The sequence below is a fragment of the Nannospalax galili genome, unplaced genomic scaffold (assembly GCF_000622305.1).
Source record: "Nannospalax galili isolate Female #2095 unplaced genomic scaffold, S.galili_v1.0 scaffold211, whole genome shotgun sequence".
Classification (NCBI taxonomy): Eukaryota; Metazoa; Chordata; class Mammalia; order Rodentia; family Spalacidae; genus Nannospalax; species Nannospalax galili.
In genome coordinates, this window is record NW_008329624.1 from 3,071,245 (window position 1) to 3,097,806 (window position 26,562).

Here is a 26,562-nt window from a genome sequence, read left to right on the forward strand (position 1 = left end):
CTTCCTCCCCACAGTGCATCAGCCAGCATGTGTGAGCCATGACCTACTTATTCAGCAACTGCACTTTAATAAAAACCAGTCATTCCCTCTCCTGAGCTGCACTCTTCCAGTGAAGTATAAGAAGGCAGCTTGTGGCAGGGGTGGAATTGGCTATTTTTGTGGTCTTTTATCAGACTGTGGAGAAGTGTGAGGACGGTGCAGAGCATCAGTTCAGATAGTGAGTAGCTGCTGTCCATATGGAGTAGACCTTGCTGGAATAGAGCCCTTAGACCTCAGCAGAGTGGGAAGATCATCCTCCTGATAAATCCAGGTCCATTATCTACCCCAAGAGGGTGTCTCTTGGGCCCTGTCCTTTGAAGGGGGCACAGCATTGCCACCATCTCCTGACTTGGTTAGCGTGTGTTATGAAATAGGATACACAGGACAGAAAATGAGCAGCCAGGGACAATATGACAGGGTCTTGGAGAAGGGTGTGTCAGTCTCCTGCACAGAAGTTTGTTTAGGAAGTGCTCACACACCTGTGCTGCTGGGGGACCAAGTGGCACTAAATCATGCCCCTGAAGAGCTCCATCTGCTGAAGGACATAGGTGGAGAGGAGGCTGCTGGGTTTGCTGCCAAGTGTTGCTAGGGAGATTTTGAAACAGAGAGGCGTACCCAACTGTGTCTTGGGAGAGTAGGAAAGGCTTCCTGGAGTAGGTGCTGTGTATGGACTAGAAGGAGGGGCATGAGTTCACCCAGTTGGGAAGGAAGTCTCATAGTGTTCAGAAGGTGGAAGGCTGGAACCTGAAGTTCTTCCTTCTACCCTGCCAGAGCAGAGCTGAGGCAGGGAGGGGAATGGGGAGATGGGAATGGGTTCCTTGCAGTGGGACCTTTATTTCATTTGTGGGGCGGGGGCGGGGGGCGGCTGTCTCCTGCAAAACCACAGAGCAAATTCAAGGAGATGTGGCACATTTAAGGAACAGCAGAGAACAGTCCTGGAGAGCAGCTGCCTAGGAACAATCCACATGTGGGGCAGGGATGGGACAGGGCAGAGTGCAGAGCAGGAGGCCTCAGAAGGGTCTTCCATTTCTGTCCTGGGGGCCAGTGAGATGCACAGAAGGATTTGAGCAGGAAGGTCTGCTGTCAGCTGGGTTTGAGAAGGCCACATCTGCTATAGCTGTAAGGGAGTCCAGGAAGTGGCTGGAGAGGGTGGTAAGGAAGGTAGATTGGAAGGCATTGGATATGGAAGAGGGCTAGGGTCAGGAAGGGAGAATGGTTCAAAGGCTTGTGCTGTTCCAGAAGCTAGAAATCTGGGACCCACATCCCTCCTTCCAACCTGCCAGGGCAGAGCTGAGCTGGGAGGCGAGGAGGAGGATGGGTTGGGAAGGGAAAGGGCTGTGGTTGGGAAGCCCTTCACATCAGAATCACCTGAGAGTCTGTTAGGGCAGAGGTGGGTTTCTGGGCTGGGCGGGAATCTACATTTCTAATGGGCTGTGGAACTGCTGTTGCTGGGGGAGTTGGGGTGGCTGGGAAGCACTGCCCTTGGCCCTTGGGTTAGGGTTGGGTTAACTCTGGGTGCACTCAGCAATGGCCCTTCAGCTTTCCTCTCTAATGTCTCTTCCAGGTGGTGGCCATCTGAGCTTTCTAGTGTTGGTGACAGGCTGCACGTCTGTGGGCAGAATTCCAGATGCAGAGATCTACAAAATCACCGCCACAGAGTTTTACTCTCTACAGGAAGAAGCCAAGGAGGAGGATCGCCTGCTTGCCCTGAGGAAAATCCTGAGCTCGGGAGTGTTTTATTTCGCATGGCCCAATGATGGCTCCTGCTTTGATCTGACTGTCAGGGCGCAGAAGCAGGGTGATGACAGCTCTGAGTGGGGGACCTCCTTCTTCTGGTGAGACACTGGGTCATAGGGCAGACTCTGGGTCACATTTGCTTTCCATCTTGCATTTGCAGACAGAATTCTGGGTTGACTATGGAGTTGAGAGCCACACCTTCTCTCTGTGAAAGGAGAGACGATAACTTACCCAGCATCCCAACCTTGCAGGCTCAGGAAGGTGTTCATGGAGTCCCAGGTAGATCTAGAAAAGAAAATCTCCAGAAGCAAAGAGCACTGGGGCTTCACCTTCAAGGGCTTCCTGTGGGCCTGGTTCTGTGTTCAGGGCTTCTGCCTGGGTTTGCTCTTTGGAGCAGCTCAAAAGGTTTGGTTATCCATGCCCAAATATTTACCACTGATATTTATAAAGCACTTAGGTGCTAAGCAGCATTCTAATCTCTCCCATGTAATGACTAGAATTCTCATAATTATCTATGAGGGAGGGTCTGCTCTACTACTTCATTTTATAGATCTGGGCACTGAGGCATGAGCTGTTGGGGGGCTTTTGCCCAACTCCACATGCCTAGAGGGTGCTAAGCCAGGATTTGAGCCCAGACAGTTTGGTTCTACACCCCGAGATGGTAACCACAAAGCTTAACCATCCCTATAGATGTGGGGAAACAGAGTCAATTTGCCCCAAGTGACTTGTACTAACTTGAGCAGATAAGCTGAAGGTAGGGGATATCCTGCATGTGTAGAGTTCATGAGAGAATATGGCCCCATACATATGTCAGCCATCTATGGGCCCTTCTGTGGGCCATATGACCCTGCCCTGTACTATGGGAGCTGAGAGGGGTAGTGATTACAAGGGACAATGCCCAGGCCTGCTCTACAGTGCTGCTTTCCTCAGACTCACTGGAGATGGAAGAGAAGCAGGCAGACCCAGAGAGGTGGGAACCCTGCTGTAGGTGCTCCAGCAAACCTTGCCTAACAATGCTTTAGAATCCAAGCAGCTCCCTCTGGAGCCACCAGTCTCCAGAGACAGATACAGAGGCTTATCCCTGCCCTTTTCTTGGTGCCTGCCTCCTTTTGCCCATAGAGGTCAGCAGAGGTTCCCATGGTGGGGTGAAGGTTTTCCTTGGGGCTTCGGCTCCCTGCTCATGAATTCCTGACTTCTGTTGAGAAAGTGACCCTCATCACCTCCCCACATGCATCCCCCAGATCCCTGCCCCTATAGCCTTCTATTACCTCTACTGTGATTGAGTTTTTGCCAGTTAATGTAGTGAGACTTTAGAATGAAATACTGCCAGCCTTGTTACAATACAGGCTCCAGTACAGCAGGTCAGGACTGGGTCTGAGATTCCTTCCACATTTCCAACAAGTTGCACAGGTGTGCCTGTACATTATGCAGTTATAGGTGCCAGGTGCCAGCTTCCTGTGATCTCTAATTCCATTCTGTGGGGACCAGCGTGTGCCTTGGCCCCTGAAGCTGTGGGCCAAGGATGGAAAGGTCTTGTGCAGAGGTTTGGAAGCTATTTTCCTTTGTGGATTTGGAGCTCTTCTTCCTGGGATCTGAGCTGTTCTCCTCAGAGGGTCAACACTGAGTTGTCCAGTTGACAGAGGCTCCTCCCTGTACCTCTGGTGACAGGGGCCTTAGTGACTTTGGAGTCTGGAGGCCTGACCGCTATGCCAGGGGCAGATTTAACATGTCTAGTAATGGTGATTTATCATCAGAAGTTCAGAGAGTGACATAGAAGAAGCAGCCTGTTTTTGTGAGGTTGGTTTCTTAGCCATTTTTCACACAGGGCAGTACTGTACCTGCAAGAGCCCAGGTGAGGGGCAGGGCTCCCACAGGGGAGAGTGACGGCGGTCACATTCTAGGAAGCTGACCTGAGAGCAGAGGCTTTGAGAAACACCAGAGATCCACCGCAGCACCCATTTCCAGGAGGGAACTGTCTTTGAGGAAGCTGAAGGGCAGAAATCAGCTGCCTTTGTTAAGCAAGTAGGGCACTGTGACCTAGATTTGCTTCAGACTCTATAAGAGAAAATTCCCTGGTGACAGGACCCAGACGTGATGCTCAGGGCCTCTGGGGTGAAGGAGGCTGATTCATGGGGATGGGAGAGTAACATGGCCCTGGGTAACTGTAGGGCCTTCATCTAGAGGGGCTGAAGCAGGGATGTGACTTAGTGAAAGAAGACTCGCCTACCTAGCATGAGACCCTGAGTGTGATCACCAGCACTGCAATAATAATAACAATAATAAATAGTAATGTAGCAAATAAAATAAAAACCAGGGACTTGGGCTGAAGAACAGTATACTGGCACTTGCTAGCTCTTTGAACTTGGGTAAGTACTTCACTTCTTGTGCCTAGGATTTTATAAAATGGAGTATCTGATAATACCTTTCACAGGGGGTCACCGCAAGGCTGGGTTAAGTCAGTCTACCCCAGAGTGCTTGGAATGGTGCTCTGTGCACCTGTGCAGGTTCCACCATCATTATCATCACAGACTCCAGCACTCAGAACAGTCCACACGGTGTGGAGAGGAAATAAATCCTGGAGCTTTCATTAGGTTTTCTTTTCATATCATATTTAAATTTATTTTGGATTTCTTTGCACTGCTTTCATCTTATTTACTCATTCTATGTATGATATGTGCATATTTGGTACTTTATCATTTGTCATTTTAACCATGACCATGGTTTTTTTTTTTTTTTGATCTTTTTGAGACACGGTCTCCCAGGAGCCCCAACTAGCCTGGAACTCACTATGTAGACCAGACTGACCTCAAACTCAGAGATCCGCCTGCCTCTGAGTGCTGGGATTAAAGGCATTTGCCACCACACCCGGCTAATCCGTGATTATTATTTAATCAAAACATGAGTAGATTTTTGAAGATTTATTTTTGCTTTTAATTATGTATATACCTCTGAGTCTGTGTGTGGGTGTGTGAATGCAGTACCCACGGAGGCCAGCAGAGGACATTTTGTCCTATGGAGCAGGAATTACAGGCTGCTGTAAGCCACCCATGTGGGTGTTGGGAACCTGGCTTGGGTCCTCTGTAAAAGCAGTATATGCTCTTAACCGAGCCATGTCTCCAGGCCTATCGGTAAATTTTTTATTCTAATCAAAACGTGGCAGGCACAGGTCTAAACAAAGGCCTCTTTTAAAGTCCCTGAATGGTGCCTGGTGCCTCCACTCAGTTTTGGGCCCTCTGGTCCATCCTGTCACCTGGTAGCAACTTCAGTAAAGGGCTTCTTGCCCCTTTCTCCTGTACAAATTACACTGGCCCTGCCATTTGGGATCTTTGAAACACAGAACTTTCTGGATCTGTGTCCTAAATGCAGGGTACACTATGAAGCAGTAGGTGTTTGCCTCTGATATATGACACTGTTCCTGGGGAGACATGAACAAACATCTACTCACCACAGATAGGGTACTGACAATGGCTCAAAGTGACAATACCACCAAAGTACAACTTGGTGAATCACTGAGCCCATTGGGCTTACTTACAGGAGAATGATGGGGGTTACTTACAGGACAGGTATGACTCAGGCAGCTGCATCACTGAGAGCCCACCTCAGGCTGGATGGTGACTCAGGAAAGCTGGAGCTCTCTGTACCCCTTTCAGGGAGCGCTTTGGGTCACAGGTGAGCAATTTTCTCTCTTCAGTAGCCTTTACTAGCCTTGAAGAGGGAAGGACCCTGGGATTTTAAGAAATTTCAGAGACTTCCTGAGATTTGTGAGTTGTATTTTTGAGGCAGGGTGTCCCTGTAGCCCTAGCTGGCCTGAAACTTGCTATATAAACCAGGCTGGCCTCAATCTTATAGAGATCTGGCTGCCCCTGCCTCCCAAGTGCTGAGATTAAAGGGGTGTGCTACCACGCCTGGCTACTTCCTGAGTTTTAAGGAGCTTTTTCCTTTAGGACTTCCTGAATCTTAAGGAGTTTCCTTCCAGAATGGAATTTTTGGGAGGAAATTTCTGCACAACTGCCTCATCTAACTGAGCCCTGGGCCCCTACAGGGAGCTCCTTAATATTTGGCTTTGTGTGGGGGATTTGTAGGGCCTGAAGGTAACCCAAACTGGTTATGGACTGTTTTGCAGGAACCAGCTACTGCACGTGCCTCTGAGGCAGCACCAGGTGAGCTGCAGTGACTGGTTGCTGAAAGTCATCTGTGGGGTGGTGACCATCCGCACGGTTTATGCCTCGCACAAGCAGGCCAAGGCCTGTCTCATCTCTCGTATCAGCTGTGAGCGCGCTGGTGCTCGATTCCTCACGCGCGGTGTGAATGATGATGGCCATGTGTCCAACTTCGTGGAGACAGAACAGGTGAGTATCCAGGCCTGTCCATGGCACTGAGTGCTTCAAAGTCAATACAACCCACAGACTCACAGAAGTATGTTTTCTACTGTGAGCAGAGGGGCCCTAATGTATGTGAGCGGCTTTCTGATCATGGCTTCTTCCTCGTATGTAACTGGAGTGCTACTTGAAAATGTGGCCTCTGCTTTGCACAGCCTGTCTTTTTGATTCACACCTCATTCTGAAAAGATGTTGCTTATTTAAGGTGTGTGCGAGCACACGTGTGCACATGCAGAGGCCAGACATGTCTTCCCTAATTGCGTCCACCTTATTTTTAGGTATATAACTGAATCTAGAGCTCACCAATTGGGCTAGAGTGGGGTTGGCCAAAAAGCCCCAGAGGTCTTCCTGTCTCTACCTATCCAGTGCTGGGATTACCAGCGCGTGCCACTGTGTCTGGCTTTTACATGGTGCTCAGGATTGAACTCAGGTCCTTGGGCTTGCATGGCAGGCACTTTACCAACTGAGCCATCTCCCTAGCCCTCTAGTATGCTTTAAGTAAAACGAATCTGGAATGGAGGCCTCAGTCTGAAAGTACCACTTGCACTAGGAGCTGGAAAATCTTTTTAGGACAATACAATGAGAGGAGAAACTTAAAAATTTCCCATCAGCCAAAGCTTCATTCTGGAAGCATGTTAGCACCTGGGAGATGTGACGTGCGCATGGAACAGCAGCTGCTGTCAGCTCCTTCAGAGGGGAACCATCTGTAGAATGCCTCCATGTTGCTTTTCCTACCTTCTGATCTCACTCCCAGAGAGGCTGTCTTACACCTGTCCTGTTTTGCTCTGACTTGCACCCTGAAGGATAATGCCACCTTGCAGCACAGCAGGTGGGATTAGTGGAATGAAGGAAAACCCCAGAGAGGTGCAGGTGTGATGCTGCTCTGGGCGGCAAGCCACGAGCACCCCATGCGTTCCTGCAGGTGCGGCTCTGCAGCCCTCCTCACTCTGTGGCTGTGCAGTGGCATCCTGTGAGGCTTCAACCCATGGGTTCCAGCACAGGTTTGCACATCTGCCTCTACTGAGTGTGAGGTTCTGTGCGCTCATTCAGGATTTACTCAAACTAGTATAGGGGTCCACCCTGAGAGAACTCACTGTGCCTGTTGAAGGTACAAAAGTGAGGCTCCTCTTAGAATCACTGCTCATAGGAGGGACATTGGAGAGAGAGCCCTCACAAGGTCTGCAGGTGTACTTACTATCTGGGGAGGCGCTTGCCCTCCTGGATATTCATATGGCTGTTAAAAAAAAATCTATCTGGTTTAAAAAGAGTGAGAATACAGAGAATACTTGTCCCCACAATTGGAAGCTGCTTTCTTTTTTCTTGCTCATATCTGCATGGTGACAAGAACTTCCAAAGGCTCTCGTGTTCCACCTTCATTCCTGCCTTACCTTTATTTTAGCTTGTGTTCCTACATTTCTGACCATTCCATTCTTGGACAGATCTTCATTATTTTTTGCCTACTATGAACTGGGTCCTGTGCCAGGAACATAACACTGCTGACAGAAAGCAATGTTGATGCAAATCGGCTTGCACAGACCCTGGACCTGGTACCAGAAGCAGATTCCAGAGGTTGCCTTTGGGTCCTAGAGGAACGCTGGGCCCAGCCCAAAGGAAGATCCCTTCTTTGGTCCTGGTGGGGATAGTTTCCAGGTCTTTAGCTTTCAACCAGCTTAAAAACACTGTGGTCTCTTTTATTATATCTTATCAAATATGTCATTAGAGAAACGACTGCCCTCCACTGTTTTTTATTTATTATTTTTATTTTATGTGTGTGCATGTATTGCCTGCATGTATACAAGTGCGCTCATGTCGTACAATGCTCCGAGTTCAGAAGAGGGTGTCGGAACTGGAGTTATGGACAGTTGTTAGCTGCCATGTGAGTGCTGGGAATCAAACCCAGGTCCTCTGGAAGAGCAGCCAGTGCTCTTAACTGCTGAACCATCTCTCCAGCCCCAAGATGGGACTTAAAAAAATTTTTTTAATTGAATTTTTGTGTATTTCATACAGAACATCTTAATCATCTTTATACCCTCTCTCCCACTGGCACCCTCCCATAGCCCCGCCAACCCTCCCACAATGGAATTCATACATTCTGTCGTTTGTATTAAGGCCTATTGTGTCAAGTTAGTGTCCCCAGACATCCCCTCAGTGCAAGTTCATCCACTGAAGTCTAGTCAGCCTATCTAGAGTCTCACTTTAGGAAGATCAACTCTTTCTCACCCAGCAGTAATCAGTTGCCAATATTTCTTCAGCTAGGATTGGGGCTTGCTGTCCATCTCCCCTGTTCTATACTGGTTTTTGACTGCTTGAGTTTGCTGACCCCATTGCTGTAGGTTCGTATGAGCAAGGCCCCAGGAGGTTAGAGGACTCTTATTTCCATATGGTTATACACCTCCTCCCTAGCTCTTACAGCATTTCTGCCCCCTCTTCCGCAATGCTTCCTGAGCCCTGGGTGAGTGAGGTTTAATAAAGGAGTCCTGCCTGAGGACCAGCATCCTGCAGAATCTTCACCTCTATGCTTTGGCTGTTGGTGACCTTTTCTGGTCCTGGCCCAAGATGGGACATTTTAAACCTGAACATAAGAGTGGGCTGCCATAACAAAGTACCACACACTGGGTCGTTAAAACAACAGGTCTTTGTTCTCAGGGTTCTAGAGACTGGGAGACTGCAATCGTGGTCAAGCAGGCTGGTAGTCTCGTGGAAGTCCCTGCAGGAGGATTCTTCCTCACTTTTTGAGCTTCTGTGGCTCAGGTATAACCAGGTTCCTGGGAGCTTCTTTCTGTTACTCCTCCTCTCTGTTTCTCTCTTTATAAGGATCCAGTCATACTGGATCAAGGCATCACCTCCTTCAGTATGGTCTCACTTAGCCAATTACGTGTGCTAAGACCCTGTTTCTAAACAGGGTCACAGTGTGAAATGCTGGTGGTTAGGACTTCAGTATATTTTTTGGAAGGGATACTGTTGAACCCATAACATTAGGCCCGTGTTTGGCTGCAGGGCATTTAGCTTAGGAAAAATTTCCCTTTGATCTTGCTTTTCTCATTTTCTAAGACTGGCATTTCCACAGACTCAGACTTGAGCTTTGCTCTAGTTATATCTGGCTGTGTACCCAGTGACTTGTATGTCCTGTGCCCCCCCCCCGCCCCGTGTCATGTTGCCCCCCCCCTCCCCTGTGCACCCCCCCCATTTTCCCAAGTCATTGTTCAGTACTCAGAAGCAGGGCCTTTACACCACATCTAAACCTTCGCCTTGGGGCAGCCTGCTCAGCTTAAAGATAAGAACAGCCTGCTCCACTCCCAGGGAGGTAAGGCCTTATCTTAGTCTGTTTTGTGTTGCTATAACAGGACCACAGCCTGGGTAAGTTGTAAAGAAAGAGAGTTCTTTTGGCTTATCTGGGCTAAGGTCAAGGGCCCACATCTGGTACTGGCCTTCTTGCTGACAGCGTCCTGAGGTATGGGGTGTCGGATCCTCTGGATCCAACAACATATGGTAAGAGACAGGAAGCACGCAGGAGGCCTGTCCACAGTGGCTTTTATTTGAAAATCCACTTTCGAGATAACCAGTTAATATATTAATTGCATGAATGGTTGAATCAGTTGATAAAGGCAGAGCTCTAATCACTATTTCATAATGGGGATTAAATTTCGAAATGTATTTAAGAAGGGAGAAACCATAGAAGCTTGTTGCTGCTTAACCTCCCCTGCCTGCTCAGGGTTGGAGGAAGGATTTCTTGGCTCCCATAAGCCTTTGTGGTGTCCTAGGTTTTTTTGTTTTATTTTTTTTAATCGCTTTACCTCCTCTGGGCCAGGCACTGCTGGTTTCTCTATGAAGTTCCCAGTGACCTGACTCCCAGGACTATTGATGGGCAGCCAGACACTGTCATCTGCTGTACAGTCTAAAACACAGACAGCTGAGAATATGTAACTTAACCTCACAGTCACTATCTATACCAGACACACAACTGGACATGAAAGTTGTAGAGTTAAACCCAGAGCAGTTCTTTATTGAGTATGTGCGTTGAGGCTGCTTAGCAGACCACATGGGAAGTGGGGGCCCATGCTGGCTCAGCCACCAGTGTCCCAGTGCATTCTAACCACATGAAGCTGGGGAGAAAGTGAAACCTGGGGCATCATTCCCCGGGCTGGCCTCAATGGCAACTGGGAAACCAGCTCTTAGCTCTTCAGCAGAATCTGCTCAAGGGCCTGTGGGGCCTGGAGTGCCTACTGCAGGGCCTCTGCTTCCTCAGACCATAGGGACATTACCTGCTCCTGGGCATGCAAGAACATAGGTAGTGTGTGTGTGTGTGTGTGTGTGTGTCTGTCTGTCTGTCTGTCTGTCTGTCTATGCACATGTATATCTGCATGTACATTTTGCATCCATGCACCTGTGTGGTGTGTGTATGCATACGTTGCATGTGTTCTGTGTGTAAGTCCATGTATTTGTGCTTGTACGATGTGTGCACATTTGTATATGATGTACACTGTTTGATGTGTATGGTACACTCATGTTGTGGGTGTATGTGTGCACTGTGTGTTGTGTGCCCTTGGCTTTTTGAGAGGAAACCTGGAATTTTTTTTCAGTTCAGCTGTGAGTCATAACCAGTGGGCTCAGTGCATGCCTGTGACTCACTATGAGGAAAAACAAACCCAGAAGTCCTGTCAGCAAAAGGATGCATGATAAATATTTGGCTCTTGACGATCCCACTCCTGACTAACCCAGGAAGGCCAGGGTGACTGTGTGTGCCCTCCCAAGGGTGCAGATGGGAAGGTATGGGTTTGTAAACACTACATCTAGAAGCAGAAGCCTGCCATAAGCCTTCCACATGACAGCGTCACATATTTATGTGTTTTCATGGTTTGCCTCTCCCTTCCTGAAGCCACTGGTTTCTTCTCTTACCATTCCATGAAAGAGGCTGCTCAGGGTGGCCTTCCTGGCTGTTTAGGCCCAGGTCACTGTCCCTACTAGGCCTCCTGTGTCATTGGTATTGGGGTTCCTGTTTGCCTTTTAGGACCGTAGCATTTTCTGATCTCCCTCCATATCCCGTCTGTTATTCCCCCACCCCTGCTTGCTGCAGCCTAGCCCCACCTGCCCTAGTGCCTGTCCCTGCTCTGCCCTCCTGACTCTGTAAGTGGCCTCATCCACCTACAGCCGGGACGTTTTCCAAGTGACTGTTCTGAGCTGGGACTATGTGCCTAAAGTTACTGTCTGAGCACCAGGTGGCATTGACTGCATTTAGAGAGAGAAACAGGCTGATAGTGATTCAGTGAAGTGCCTGGGGCCACACTGCTGGGCAGATGGGCCTCTCCTAGTTCTTACCTGCATCCTTCTCCAGCCCACATCCCTCTCCAAATGCCCTGTGAAAATGGCACCTGTGAAAGGAGACAGCCGTACAAGGGTTCAAGCTGTTCTTTCACTCAGCATGGAAGTGCCGCAGAAGATTCATTGTGCTGGTGACTGGGTTATATACAGACCTGGTGATAATGGGAGGGGACTCAGAGATAGATGGTATCCTGGGGAGGGAGAGAAGCTTGCCCCGGTGGAGCAGGTGCCCCACACATGCCCTGCTGGGGTTTTTGGAAGCTAGTTCTGAGGAAGTCTGGACTCAAAAGGAACCAGATTGAGGCTGAAAGTAGCACTTCTAGCCAATGGGTCATCGGAGTGAAGCATGAAAGTCCCTTGGCTTACGTCAGATGCTGGACATTGCAAATGGTTCTCTTCACATTAGAGTGTTAGCTAACTTGGTTTCTTTCCAAGGAAGCCCACTGAGATGCTGGACATTGCAAATGGTTCTCTTCACATTAGAGTGTTAGCTAACTTGAAGACCCAGCAAGGAAGCCCACTGACCAGCACATCAGTCATGTGTCTTTGATCTCAGTGTAGCAAACCTGCTCTGTGGGTAGAATAATGGAGGTAACACATTTGCTGATAGCCAATACCTGGAAACAGACAGCACATTCCTAACCTAGTGCTTTTTTCCCCTGGAGGCTAAGGCTAGAATTACAGTCACAACATAGATACTAGGCTCATGGCATTCCTATGGTCCAGAGTACCTTGGGTCTCATTGTCCAGCCTCCTCCCCCCAAACGGAATTACTAATGCATGTGTGATCTGAGCATGATCTAGTCTGTGTGGAAAGCTACCCTGTAAGGGAGCAGGCCCGTGAGCAATGGAAAGGACTTGCCATGGCGCCCGCCGTGGCCTGCCAGGCCAGGGTAGGGTTGCACAGATAAAGGCCGCCATCTGATAATCGCTGCTGTCCCCTGTGGCTGCTCAGGGCTGTACTTTTTGTCCTTTCAACTCTCTTCACCCTGGTATCATTGAAAGCCAGTAGACCACTACAAAACCCAGCAGCAGAGGCCGTTGCTATTACTATTTTAATTTAAGCATCATTTGTTTCTACAAGGGAACTATATATTATGGAAACTACATGTGTGGACAGAGTGGCATGTTTAAGAATGGCACAGGGCCAGGACCACATCAAGTTCACACTGAGTTTTGACTTCTGTTGTCAAGTACAATACTGACAGGGACAGTCAGATGGATTTTTGGTAGAGCTGGTTTGGTCTGTTTGGTTCAGCCTTTTCCCAGTAGCTCCTGTTTCTTAGCTATTGAGCAGGTAAAAATAGAGGGCCCTGCAAAGGTCTTAGATCCCTGAGCATGTTTGCTTCTGGCTCTAAAATGGGAGGTGGGTGCTGGGCTTTTCAGGGAGGTAGATAAGGTGAAGACTCTAGGAGAAGAATTCCTGCAGACACCAGATCTGGGGGCCTTGAGTGTGCTCCAGACCCCTCTTCAGAAAGCCGGGAAGCAGCCAGCATGCCCTGCTGTCTGGCCAGTGGTCAGGGAGCAGCGCCAGCCATGCTGGGTGAGAGAGCAGGGGGCGCTGAAGTCCACTGGCTGTCCTTCCAGCTGGTGTCAGGTCACAGGCACGGATTCCGTTACGGCCCAGGACGTTCAGTTTCATTGAAGAGTCGTCTCTCTCCCTTTCTGTTTCCTTGTGCTGTAGACGATTTACATGGATGATGGAGTGTCGTCCTTTGTCCAGATCCGAGGCTCCGTTCCGCTGTTCTGGGAGCAGCCAGGGCTTCAGGTAGGTCATGTACACAGAAGACGTTCCGCTGTCTTACTGCGCCTCTGGTCTTTGATTAGGGGTTTGTTTCTTTAAACGTATTTCTTTCATGATATAATTTTGGTTTTGTGTTTCAGCCCAACTGTGTTGAGCTGAGCTGTGGGATGTGTGTGTGTGTGTGTGTGTGTGTGTGTGTGTGTGTGTGTAGAAACAGGCACACTGGTTTGGGGCTCAAGCAGCATGTGTTATGTTTGCTATTGACCCAGTGCAGTGGAATCTGCTGAAGAAGTGACCCACAGGAAGTGCTTGGGTGAGACTGGCCTAAGAGAGACCCTCAGTTCAGTCTAGTGAGAACAGTCTGGCAGCTGGGACTCTCCCAGAGGGCTCAGGAGAGTCTATTGGGCCCTTGGGACTACATCATGGGTCTGGCACTCTTTGGAGCCCGTGTGGAGCCACATGAGGATTGTAGAGCTTTCCCGTGATTTCTAAAAATACCCCATGCCATCTAAAGCATGGCTTTGGGTAGTGCCAGAGGGATTTGGCCTCTGTGTCCTAAGAAGAGTTCAGGGACTGGGGACACAGTCCTAGGGTACATCTGTCATCAGTGAAAGGCACACTGCTCCCTCGAGTGGGTTCCGACAAGGTGTTTTGGGGAGGGGACTGGGGATTCCTCCTACTCACCACTATGTTCCGCTTTGCCTCGAGGGGACATAGTATCTCCAGAAAGCCTCTCTCCTAGGCTTTTGGTCCCTGACTCTTCTTACCCAGGGCTTTCTTGGGACTGGGGTTGATTGTCAGCTAGTGGCTCAAGAGGCCCAGGGCATTGTGGGCTAGGTTCTCAGGAGTGTTTTGACATATCAAGACTCAGAGCGTCCCTGGTCATGGGTTCAGCTTTGTAGCCCAGCCCTGGACTTGACCTCATGCTACCAGTAAATGAACTCCTCCACACAGCTGCTGGTATGCCGTGCTGACAGGACTGACCGCATCCCTGCCAGTCCTTAGTATGCGGTGGATGGATTAAGCATCTCACTGGGGCTCTGAGTTCTGTGAGTGGGGGTGAAACCTTATTAACAGCCAGCTTTCCATTAGAAAGGAACAGCCCAGAGGTATGAGGATGGCTGGAGGCATTGAGAGGTAGCATAAGGCTTGATCTTGAACTTGCCTGGAGCAGGGAAAATCCCCTGGACAGCTTTCCAAAGGTTTTTTTTTATTGTTATTATTTTTGTCTTTCATTGTAGCCTATGCTGTCTTGATAATTACTGTGTAGTCCAGGCTGACCTTGAACTCAAGGCAGTCTTTCTGCCTCAGCCTACAGAGTGCTAGGATTAGGCGTATGCCACTATGCCCAGTTCCCAGAGACTTTATTAAACAGTTCTAGTGCGATACAACTTTTCTACCATAAACTCCATCTATAAGCATCCAACTCAGTGGGGTCTTTGTGTGTTTACAGAGTTGTGTAACAAGCTCTGTGATCTAATTTTAGAATGTATCCCCCCACACACCAGATATCAAACCCCGGGCCTCCTGCAGTCTGGACTCTTGAGCCACACCCATAGCATCTAACTTGATGCTTCTCAGCACCACTTGGAACACCTGTTCCAATGCTAATCACCCTCCTCTCAGCTACAGCTCAGGCCTAAGCAACCCCAGCCCACCCCTGTCTCTATAGACTGGGGATCTAGGCATTTGTACTGAAGGCCGATGACAAAGCCCCAGCCCCTGTATCCAACTTCTTCATCCCTGGAAGAACCCATGTTTCCTGGGATAGCCCTCATTAGGGCCCAGGGTGTTTGAAGAGGGTGCTTGAAACTTGATTTTCTTGAGACTTGGGATTTTCCTTTAGAAACACCTTGAGTGAGCATAGCATACAAAGGAATCAGGGAGACTGTGCAGTATTTCATGGTAGAATCTTAGAATTTGAGAAGAACCCTTTGAAATTCGTTCCACCCTCTCACCTCTGTCCTGAGAAGCCAGCTCTAGGCCCTGCTGGAGGTGGCTGTGATGACTAGAAATTCCTCCTTGTCCTGGGCCACAGTCTGCCTGTCTGTCTCTTCAGGGACCTGGAGGAGACAGTCTGCCTTTTCTCCCCAAAGTTCTCCTATAGCCCTTAGTAGGGAGCCTCATAGTTCTGGCCTCTCTCTTGTTTCCTCCAAAGACTTCCAAAATTTCTTTGGCCATCTTCTGTCTTATTGCTAGGATTCCCAGAGTTCTGTTCTCCCTTCACCTTAAACACAAGACCAAGCCTATTAGTCATCTCCCTGTGTAAGTTGGTGCTTGTCTCTAGCCTGACCTTCAAAGTGCTCCAGACACAGCCTGACCCTGCTGTGGTATAGCTGTGCCTCAGTTGGCCCTTGATCAAGGAGACATGGCAACTCTGTTGCCCTTTTATACTCCTAACACTTGTGCCTCACCAAAGCCCCTGTGTAATCGTCAATCACAGTTTCAAAAGGCTTGACTGAATATTCACTGGACTTATTAGCGATTTGCTAGCTTTTAGACCTAATACCTATGCTTATCCTCTAAATACTATCCACTATCAAAGAGAGATTGCATCATCTTCAGAGAGATGGGGACAGTTCTTGATGGCAGTCTACCACCATCCAATAGCAACTGTCAATATTAAGCTAAGGATCAGTTCTGGTTGTCTTTGTCCATTTCCAACTTTTCTCCTTCCTTCTGGCTTAGGTAGAATGAAAAATGAAAAACATATTGGGGAATGGTCTGTCCTTTAAGCTGCAATGTCATGCCTTCTTGGGGCTGTCCCAGGGAATGTGAGCTCTGCCAGGGGTGGGGAGGGAGTTTGGGGGGCTCAGAGACCTAGAGATGATCATTTGTCTGCAGATAGTCATGGGTATGGTACTCTCAGTACAAAGTCCTATATCCCGAGTGTCTACACGGTACCCATGTACCTTTAACAGTTTCATCTATACTGTGCAGATAGACTGTGTAGTTTATAATAACCACAGTAAAAATGTTATTCTTAAAGCAAGTGGCTTCTCTGATAGAGCTTCTGATAGCATTTATTTATCATGTCATTAATCTAGGGGAGGTTGCTCCCTTTGCTGCTTTAGGATATTTCTCCCTGTAACATGGCACAGACAGACACATGTCTGACACACGTAAGTCTGGTCTGTGCTTTGAGGGTCACATGATGGAACCAACTGGAGGAAAGGTGCAGAATAGGTTAGGGCCTCTTGTCTGTGTCTGTCTCCTTCCTCTCCAAAACTGCTTCCTGTGTCCTTGGAAGCACCGTGGTCTGTGTGCCTCTTTGGTCTTTGTTCCCTTGTTCCACTAAGGAAGTGAGATGATTTGTGACACAGACACTCCTAGAATGGTGAAGGGAAAAGTTCTCCAAATTGAAAAGAACTGAAGCCAGGGCCAAACTGGGCCATGCATTATGTGCCATGGGGCAGCTCCATGTGTGTTCTGATCACAAACGGCGATCTATCATAGGAATTCAGAGCGAAAGCTTGGACGGCATAGAAACCTGGGTTCAAGTTCAGATTCTGGCATCCCACATAGTAACCATATGCGTTTAAGAAATTCTTACCTTTGCTAATCCATAGTATATTGTTCTGTAAAGTGGGTCAACAATACCTTACTCATATGGTTATAGAGTGATAATAATATATACTAGAATAGTATTTAGAACCCACAGTAATCAAAACAATAGCTCTTATTAATAAGAATAGAAACATATGGAGACTAACACAAGCCACAAGTGTGGCTTTGTGTCCTTAGGGTTATTAGGAGATCCCCATCTTCACAAAGACTCTGAATGTAGTGGTACGTACAACACAAGACAACTGCTTCTCTGCTCTGCCTCAGACTGATAGAGAATCAAACTCTGGGGACATTCATGGGGTATTTGCTGGGTACGCAGGGCACCTAGGGTCAGATACAGCCCTTCCCTTCAAGAAGCAAGAGACAGGCACGTGACATTGTTACATGAATGGAGCTCTGACAGAGGAAGGCTGATCTCTGGGTGGCAGCTCTTAAGAGGGGAGGCTGGCCCAGAGTGGGTAGAGTGAGGATGCTCTGGGGCCTGGAAGAGGTTCTTCAGGCATCTTGTCTGGAATGACTTGAGGGTTAGAGCCTCAGGCAAGGAAAGCAAGCGTGTCAGAGAAAAGAACAGGTTGTTGTTTTAACCCCAGGCCTCACAGCATATCCAGGGAATAAATGGCACTAGAACCAAGGCAAGGGACATGAAAGAGGTAGGCAAGACTAGGACAGGACAGCTGTGTCTGTGATACCAGGGGGCTGGAATTCCAACCAGGGGGCATCCATATGGTGGCACCCAACTTTGCTGCCCATCAGAACCACCTGGGAGCTTTAAGCATCCTGACATCCAGGCTGGCATGACATCAATTGAATCACTATGCCTGGGAGTGGAAAGTGAGTGGTAATACTTCTTGAAGACTTCTAGGGGATTCCACTGTGCAGGAGCATGGGAACCACTGGGTACTATGCTATGCCAGAAAGCCAGTTTTCTTGGCGTCTGGAGGTACAGTGAGCTGTGACGTGTAGCGTTTGCCTTTTTCTGCCAGCATGACCTCTCCAAACTGAACTGGGAAGAGCTGTGCCACAGTTGGCTGGTGAGCTGGGAGACCTAGTCCTACACGCTAGACCACTGTTCTGGGATCTTCAGGGTGGATCATGATTAGACAGAAACCTCAGAAGTATGAACTCCCCTCCATGGGAGCTGCTGAGTGAGTGTGCTGACAACCTTCAGTGGGAGCAGTGGGTGCCACAGAGCCTAGAGATGCTGCTCAGGATTCTAGGCCTCTTGAATGCAGGTGTAGCCTCTCCTATAACCCTAGAAGGTGTTTTTGGAACTTGGACTGTAAGCTCAGTTGTATAGTCTGTGGGATTAAACTAATAGCTTTGGGGCCCACAACAGGTCATTGGTCCTTTAGCCAGGAGGACACTGGGGTGGAAGAGGAAGAGAAGCTTAAAAAAATTAAAATTAAAATTAAAAAAGCAGCACACATAGCCCAGGGGCCAGGGCCTATGGAGATCCCATTCTGCTGATTGTGGCTCCTTCATAAGACTGCTGACATGAAGCCAAAGAAAGGTATTGTGGACCAGTGGAGCAGACCAGAGATGGAGGAAGGACCAGCAGAGGTGGAGATGGTAGAGGCAGGCTACGTGGTCTGAGGAATTCAGACAGAAGATATATGTGGGGTGATGGAGGAAGAATGACTTCCTCAGAAAGTACGGTGCTCTGGTTCCCCTCCTTTCCCAACTGAAGCCAGGATGCCCCAAAGTCCCAGGGACTCCAGTGTGTGAGCAGCCCCAGAGCTGCTCTTTCCCCGCTGGGCCCTCTCAGACCCTTCATATGCTTTTGTAACTGGAGGGAAAGTGGGTGGGAGGAGATAGGAAATGAGTCAAAATCAGTGCTGCCAAACCACAGTGGATTTGCTTATAGGAATCAGCTGGAGGGCTTGTGAAACACACATTCCTGATCCCATCCTCAGAAATTTAGCTCAGCAGATCTGAGCTGGGCTTGCAACTTAATGTTTTTAACCAGTACCCAGGGGATACCCAGGGACCACATTTTGAGACCCATTGGCCTAGATTCTCACAGATCCTTTCCACCCATCTCCTGCCCTGGTTGCTCCTCTGGGGGTAATGCCCTTGATTTCTTTGTGTTCCCAGGGGGTTTGTTAGTGCTTGTGCTGGATAGCTTTAGTTTTCAACTTGACATACCTGGTTTGAGGAATTGTTTCCTTTGGATTGGCCTATGGCTATGTCGTGGGGCAATTTCTTGATTGTTGAGTGATGTGGGAGGGCCCAACCCACTGTAGGTGGTGCCACCCCTGGGCAGGTGGTCCTATAGTATATAAGAAAGCAGACTGAGCACAGGTCAGGGAAACAAGCCAGTAAGCAGCATTCCTCCATGGTCTGTGCTCCAGGTTCCTGCCCTGAGTTCCCTCAGTGATGAACTGTGACCTGGGAGATGTAAGATAAAATAAACCATTTCCTCCCCAAGTTGATTTTGGTCAGACTGTTTTGACACTGTACTAGAAAATAAACTAGTACAGTGCTGATGCTAGATTAGCCATGGCGATGTGACCAAGCCAATGACAGTTGTGCCCATCCTGTCCCCATGGAAAGATCGTCTGAGTCCTGGGTGAGAGGCAAGCCGAGGCCTCAGGGAATATGTGCTCCACCCTTGGGCTGGGCCTTCTGCTGTTGGCTGCTGCTGTGACCCATCTTCCCTAAGCGGTAGAGGGGACACAAATAGAGAAGACCCTCATGCCCCTCTGCAATGCTGCTGCTCTCAGTGCTAAAGGGCAGTCTCCACCGTTAATCTAAGTTAATGCACACTTGCTAGGACCTAGGTCTGCCTGTGGCGACCATAGCTAGGCAGGAATCACCCAAGTCAGGGGACTCAGTTTCTCTACTTTGTTCCTGACTACCTGAATATCCAGTGCCATGATGGCTTAGCATTCAGTAGCTTAGCAGTGGATGACCTGGGTCAATTTCATAGTGGGGAGCTCCTGGGCCTGGGCACTGTAGTGCAGACAGCTGGGCCCTCAGGCGCCACTTGTTTAACGGAAGTCTTTAGGCTGTGACTCAGGGAAACCAACTTGCCTGACTAGAGCTTGTCATAACAGAAGCCAGGCTTCTAAACCTACCCTGTGGACTTCAGTTCTTCCCTTTCTTTGTTCCTGTGAGGACCAACGTGGGAGATTTCTTCCGCAGACAGGTAACTTGGAGCAAGCATGCCCTCTCTTGGACTACCACACACCTCTATGTAGATCCAGAAGAGAGGAGGAGCTCACAGTAAGACAGGTTCAAATTAAGCTGTGGCATGTCCTCGGACCATCCGTGGTTATCGGAATGAGAAACACAAGTAGCAAAGAAGCTGCTTTGACCAAATCTTTCTTAGGAACTCCTGTTGGTCCACTGGCTGGGGCCTCATTCTATAGATTCACTCCCCTTGTGACCAAGGTCTTGTAGAACCAAAAGAGATTTGGACTTTGTTGAATTATTTGTATAGAACAACTAATTTTGCCCATGATTTCTGAACCTGTCTCAAGATCAGTTTTCCAGATGTATGTTTGTCAAGAATGCAGCAGGCTTTGTGTGTTACTTAACAATGTATAACACTCAGGATTGAGCACCTTGATCACGTGAACAAATCTAATGGCATCACTCTTCCAACACTCAAAAACAACCCAACAGGACATTTTCCAAAACTCTAATTTCAGACCTACAGAAAAGTTGCAGGAGCCAAACAGAAAGCACTGTGTGTCCTTCACACAGTCCTTTTGGTCACACAGGCATTATTTACTTCAGAACCGGTTGGGTGGGTTGTATATATCATGTATCTTTGCCTATGAATCTTTCAGGATGTTTCCCAAGAATAATTCTCCTCTCTTCTATCACAGCAAAAGAACATATTTAGGAACATCCTTCTTAGAATGTTCATCCATTTCTTCTGATTAACAATGGCACAATAATCAGATTGTCAGCTACTTAACTCCATTGGTAGCACCCACTTACTCGGCCAGCAGCTAACCACCATCCCATCCACCATCCATCCATCCATCCATCCATCTACCATCCATCCATCCATCCATCCATCCATCCATCCATCATCAGTCCATACTATCATCCACATAGATTCATAGATACTTATTTTATTCATTAAGTATAATATATCATCATTGTATTATTCCGTGCTCCAATTGCCGTAGATTTTCCTGGTGAGAGCCTTACAGCTGGCTGTGATAACAATAGGTATTTTAGAGTAAGATGAATATTAAATAGGTATTTCTAAGTATTAATATAAATAAGATAATTAGAGTAACTCAGACTTTGGGGTTATTGGGATCCACGGAAGAATGAGGCTGGAAAGCAGTTTCTCTGTCCTAGTTGGCTGGACTGGAGCATTTGGTCTTCATATCAGGATTTCTTTGGGCTTTCTTTTTTCTTTTCTTTTTTCTTTCGGGATTTCTACAGAATTTTACTGGTGCGTTCATGCTGCAGTTAGAACCTTGCAGCTGCAGAGCCAAACTCCAGGAACCCAGATCTTGGTTGGGAACATTTTTAGCAGAGTCCACCTACCTAACCTGCCTCAACTTGGAATGAGCCACAGAGATGGCTGAGCAGTTGCCACATGCCGCCTGTCAGAGAGCGAGAAAGCTGAGTTGGTTCACTGCACAGCAACATCATCCTGTTGTCTCCTTGCTGTAGGTTGGTTCCCATCATCTGAGACTGCACAGAGGCCTGGAGGCCAATGCCCCTGCTTTTGACAGGTAGGGATCTTCGGACTTATCTGAGACCTTTCATCTTTCATTCAGATGGCAGGGCAGGAGGCAAGGCAGTGGAGAAGGAACCCCAATCCTGAATCACATCTGCCTCTTACTTTGGTCCTTTATGTAGGAGCAGAGTTCATAAAATGGGATTTTGCTTGTTCTCAAGTTTCCTTGAGAATTAATTCATCAATATTTAGGTAACGCTTTGCAGTTATCCTGTCAATATTTCAATTATCCAATTATCCTATCAGTTCCTTCTTAGAATGTTCAGCTGTTTCTTCTGATTAATAAGGGATAATCTAAGTGACAGGATATCAGCAGCTGTTTCAGGTTAAAAGTAACGTACTAAGTTTTAAAAGTATAAGAAGGTGGGGCTGGAGAGATGGCTCAGCGATTAAGAACACTGACTGTTCTTGCAGAAGACCCAGGTTTGAATCCCAGCACCCACATGGCAGCTAACAACTGTCCGTAACTCCAGTTCCAGGGGATCTGAAAGCCTCTTCTGTTCTCCTCAGGCATTGTACGACACAGGTACACTTACCTATCATGCACGCAATACACACATATAAATAAAAATATTTTTTAAAAGTATAGAAAGGTGCAAAGTCAAAGAATGTTCAAATTCCCAAGTCTCACTTAGAGATTTTACCATTGCCAATTATTTATGTACCCTAGATAAAAACTTTGGCATGCATGTTTCATGCTTTTTAAAGACAGTTGAATTGTAACACTGTTTTATACCCTGCTTAGGAAAAGCCCTTTGTAGGCTGAACTTTTTAGAATCTGTACTTGAATTAATCATTTCTTTAAAGATACTATTTTTAATCTAACAACTAATTTTTGTAATCTTAGTGAATTTCACAGAAATTCTCAGAATTCTTCAGTGCTTATTCCTTCCACCTGAAGTCTCACTGGGCTTTGTATTTGCATATAGACTTCTTTCCTTTTTTATTTATTTTATGTGTATGAATGCATTGCCTTCATGTGTGTAAGTGCACCATGTCATTCAGTGCCCAAGGAGTTCAGAAGAGGGTATCAGATCCCCTGGAACTGGAGTTACAGATGGTTGTTAGCTGCCATGTGGGTTCTGGGAATCAAACCCAGATCTTCTGCAAGAGCAGCCAATGCTCTTATCCACTGAGTCATCTCTCCAGTCCTTTTTTTTTTTGGTCTTTTTGAGATAGGGTCTCCCTGTAGCCCCAGCTGGCCTAGGATTATGTAGAGAGATCCACCTACCTCTGCCTCCTGAGTGCTGGGACTAAAGGCGTGTGCCACCATGCCCAGCTCTTTTTCCTTTTTTTAAAAATATTTTATTTTATGTGTATGAGTGTTATGCCTTCATGTAGGTAAGTGCACCTGTGTTGTGCAATGCCCGCAGAGGACAGAAGAGGCTGTAGGATAGACAGTTGTTAGCTGCCATGTGGGTACTAGAATTCAAACCCAGGTCTTCTGCAAGAAGAGTCAGTGTTCTTAGCCGCTGAGCCATCTCTCCAGTGTTGTAAAAACAACACTGGTAACATGAGCCCAGCTGTGACTCCCTGATTAGTTGCTATGAATAATGGGCTTTTTGTGTAATGTATTAATGAAGATGTGTTGTCCTTTCCCAGAACATGATTAGAGTCTAAGCATGATACACGTGGAGTCAGTTTGGTTGTCCTTGGTCCATACCAGGTGTTCCCAGGACATAGTAGGCATAAATGAAAATGAAATTCTACCTGACACTGAGGGAAAACAAGAGGAAGGGCGTCCTGCTGAACGTGTCTCCTGCAGCCCCTCCCTCATGCAGAGTCTTCACATGAGAGCATCATCTTATTTTTTAGATTAAAGAGGAAGGAAGAAGACCCATTTCTCATGTGCTAAGCACTGGCCTGTCATTTTCATGCTCATCTTTTTAATCCTTGTAATTTATGTGCTCAGGGAGGGTGAGTCACATTGCGGGGATGAAAGGAGTGCGGGGCCTGGTCCAGAGTCAGCCTTGGAGGTGGGAATGGGTGGCGGAGAGGACAGCACCCATGAGTAGAAATCTTTCTTTTCCACCCTTGGAATTTGGACCCTGTTGAGAAGGGATTCCGGGATCAGACAGGGAGACCAACCATGGGTTTCCTTTCTTAGAAGCTACATTGCTCTTTGTGGCCACAGTGTCATGTCACCTAGTGACAGGCAGAGCAAGCAACCCAGCTTTCCTTCCTGGGGACAAGCCCTTATGTGTCAGTCATCTCTTGCTGCCCCATCCCTGGGCTGCTAGAATCCTGCACGTAGAGGAACTAACAGACTTCATGGAGGGGCAGGCGCTCAGGATTTGGTTCACCCTTCACGGAGGTCAGCTAGTCAGCAGATGAATTTAAATCAAAACCACTTTAAGATCTTTCTGTTTCCCATGATATCATTCAAAGTAAGCAAGAGAATATTTTCCTTCATTGGCCTAAAGATGGTTCCTTTGTGATCTTTTTATTTTTTAATTCTATTTATAAAATGATTATGTCATAGTAGAAATTTGGAAGTGGAAAAATGTTGAAAGAAGAAAAATATTAACATTCCACCCACTTTTAACATCAGTGTATTTTCTTCTAGTCTTTTTTCTATATTTAGACATAAATGGAGAAGAATCTCATCATTAAATTCCAATTTTATGTCTGCTTTGTGCATTGTATTTTTCCCAGTTTTTTTCAAAGAACTACATTTCAAACATTTATAAAATTAAAAGTTACTTTTGCCAGTCAAGGTGACTCATGCTTATAATCCCAGCATTTGAGAAATAGAGGCAGAAGGATCAGGAGTTCAAGGTTATTCTTAGCAAGGTAGTGAACTTGAGACCAGCTTGGGCTACATGAGACCCTGTCAGAGACTGAGAGACAGAGAGAGAGAGACACAGAGAGAGAGAGAGAGGTTGGGCAAGCTGGTGATAAAAAAGTACTGGTATCTCTGTAATATTTGGATATGCGTGTGTGTGTGTGTGTCTGTGTGTGTGTCTGTGTGTGTGTCTGTGTCTGTGTGTGTGTCTGTGTGTGTGTCTGTGTCTGTGTGTGTGTCTGTGTGTGTGTCTGTGTCTGTGTGTGTGTCTGTGTGTGTGTCTGTGTCTGTGTGTGTGTCTGTGTGTGTGTCTGTGTCTGTGTGTGTGTCTGTGTGTGTGTCTGTGTCTGTGTGTGTGTCTGTGTGTGTGTCTGTGTCTGTGTGTGTGTCTGTGTGTGTGTCTGTGTCTGTGTGTGTGTCTGTGTGTGTGTCTGTGTCTGTGTGTGTGTCTGTGTGTGTGTCTGTGTCTGTGTGTGTGTCTGTGTGTGTGTCTGTGTCTGTGTGTGTGTCTGTGTGTGTGTCTGTGTCTGTGTGTGTGTCTGTGTGTGTGTCTGTGTCTGTGTGTGTGTCTGTGTGTGTGTCTGTGTCTGTGTGTGTGTCTGTGTGTGTGTCTGTGTCTGTGTGTGTGTCTGTGTGTGTGTCTGTGTCTGTGTGTGTGTCTGTGTGTGTGTCTGTGTCTGTGTGTGTGTCTGTGTGTGTGTCTGTGTCTGTGTGTGTGTCTGTGTGTGTGTCTGTGTCTGTGTGTGTGTCTGTGTGTGTGTCTGTGTGTGTGTCTGTGTGTGTGTGTGTGTCTGTGTCTGTGTCTGTGTGTGTGTGTATGTGCGCTGCAGGCTTTGTGGTACCATCTCATTTGGGTTCCACGATGAAAGATGAAATGCAGCGCTTGGAAGGCAGTTGGACCCTGAGGTGGAGGTCAAGGCTCAGGCCGCAGTGTTTCTAGTTGGGAAAGCAGGAACACTAACACTAAGGGAAAGAACTTACATGTTAATTTCAGTGATGGGCTTGTTGTACTTGCTTACAAGACTGTTCATGAAAGGTCAGGAATTGTTCTAAATGGACTTTATAGAAAGGCCAGCATAGCCTTATCTAAAGGTCTGACGTGTTGGACGTTGTTCCTGCCGAAAACCTTTCATCTGAGAACAGCCTGGTCAGACTTAATCCCAGCGGAGTATTTTTTGGGGGGTGGGGGTTGTTTGTTTGTTTGTTCGTTCGTTTGTTTGTTTATTTGAGATAGGGTCTCCTTGTAGCCCCAGCTGTCCTGGAACTCACTGTGTAGACCAGGCTGGCCTTGAACTCACAGAGATCCACCTGCCTCTGTCTCCAGAGTGCTGGAACTAAAGGCATGTGCCACCATGTCTGGCCCTCCCAGTGGGTTCTTGGTGAACAGTGATGGTAGTATCCAGGAGAAAGGGACTTTTTCCTCCCACACACTCTGGGTCAGGGGCATGGCTGGTGCTAGACCTCTGATTCTGAGATAGTGCCATCATCCTGTACCCTCTCCCCCAAGAGGCAGGATGGGAGGCAGGCTGCCTGGCACAGATGCCATAGGGTCACCACTGCCCTGCCGTTGTTGCAGGCACATGGTGCTTCTGAAGGAGCAGTACGGGAAGCAGGTGGTCGTGAACCTGCTGGGAAGCAGAGGCGGAGAAGAGGTGCTCAACAGGGCCTTCAAGGTAATGCTTACTGTCCTCCATGGTTGCGTGTAGATGGGAAGGGTGCAAAGGTGGGCCCTGCTCAGGCCTTGAGACTAAGAGCAGTTGGTTCATGTGAGCACTGAGGACAGCAGGTGGCCCTGCTTAGGTTTTCAGAGCCCAGCACTAGGTGACTTGGATTCTTGATGCATTACATTTACTTTTTATAAGCTGAGGGATTGGCTCAGCTCATACAAGAACGATGTGTGGCTTCCTCTTGCTTGGGGTACCCTTCGAGTCTCAGGGTCTTGTTTGGGCTGCCTGTGGAGGCTGCATGCCAGCTCCCGGCAGGCTCCTCTTGATAACTGGGTACCTAGTTTAGAGCAGAGTGGATCCCAACAGGGTTGCAAACAGGCAGAGTGGTGACTACCCAGGTCTCTCATTGGCCACAGAGCCCTGGCCTCCCCTTGAGCACTGTACTGTAGAAGACACAGAATGAGCTGCAGTGATCCCCTCACCCTGCTGGATTTCATGGCCCCTGCTTAGTTTGAAAAGGGCCTCTGGTTGCTTGAAGTTCAAGGAAGCCCCTTATGGGGACAGCTTAAGGTCACCTCAGCAGGAAGGAGAACCAACCTGTGCAGTTTCCACTGCCA

At 47.8% G+C, this 26,562-nt stretch overlaps 1 protein-coding gene across 4 annotated transcripts in view; it reads left to right on the forward strand.

Moving 5' to 3' along the window:
- Synj2 (synaptojanin 2) overlaps positions 1-26,562 on the forward strand; it is a 105,632-nt gene that overhangs the window by 43,967 nt on the left and 35,103 nt on the right. For 3 of the 4 annotated variants that reach the window (XM_008839488.3, XM_008839477.3, XM_029566744.1), the window contains 5 exons: positions 1,604-1,874; positions 5,900-6,125; positions 13,159-13,242; positions 21,427-21,488; positions 25,855-25,951. In XM_008839488.3, the coding sequence (XP_008837710.1) occupies positions 1,604-1,874; positions 5,900-6,125; positions 13,159-13,242; positions 21,427-21,488; positions 25,855-25,951 (740 nt within the window). The remainder of the gene's footprint in view (positions 1-1,603; positions 1,875-5,899; positions 6,126-13,158; positions 13,243-21,426; positions 21,489-25,854; positions 25,952-26,562) is intronic. The other variant, XM_029566745.1, reaches the window with a different exon arrangement.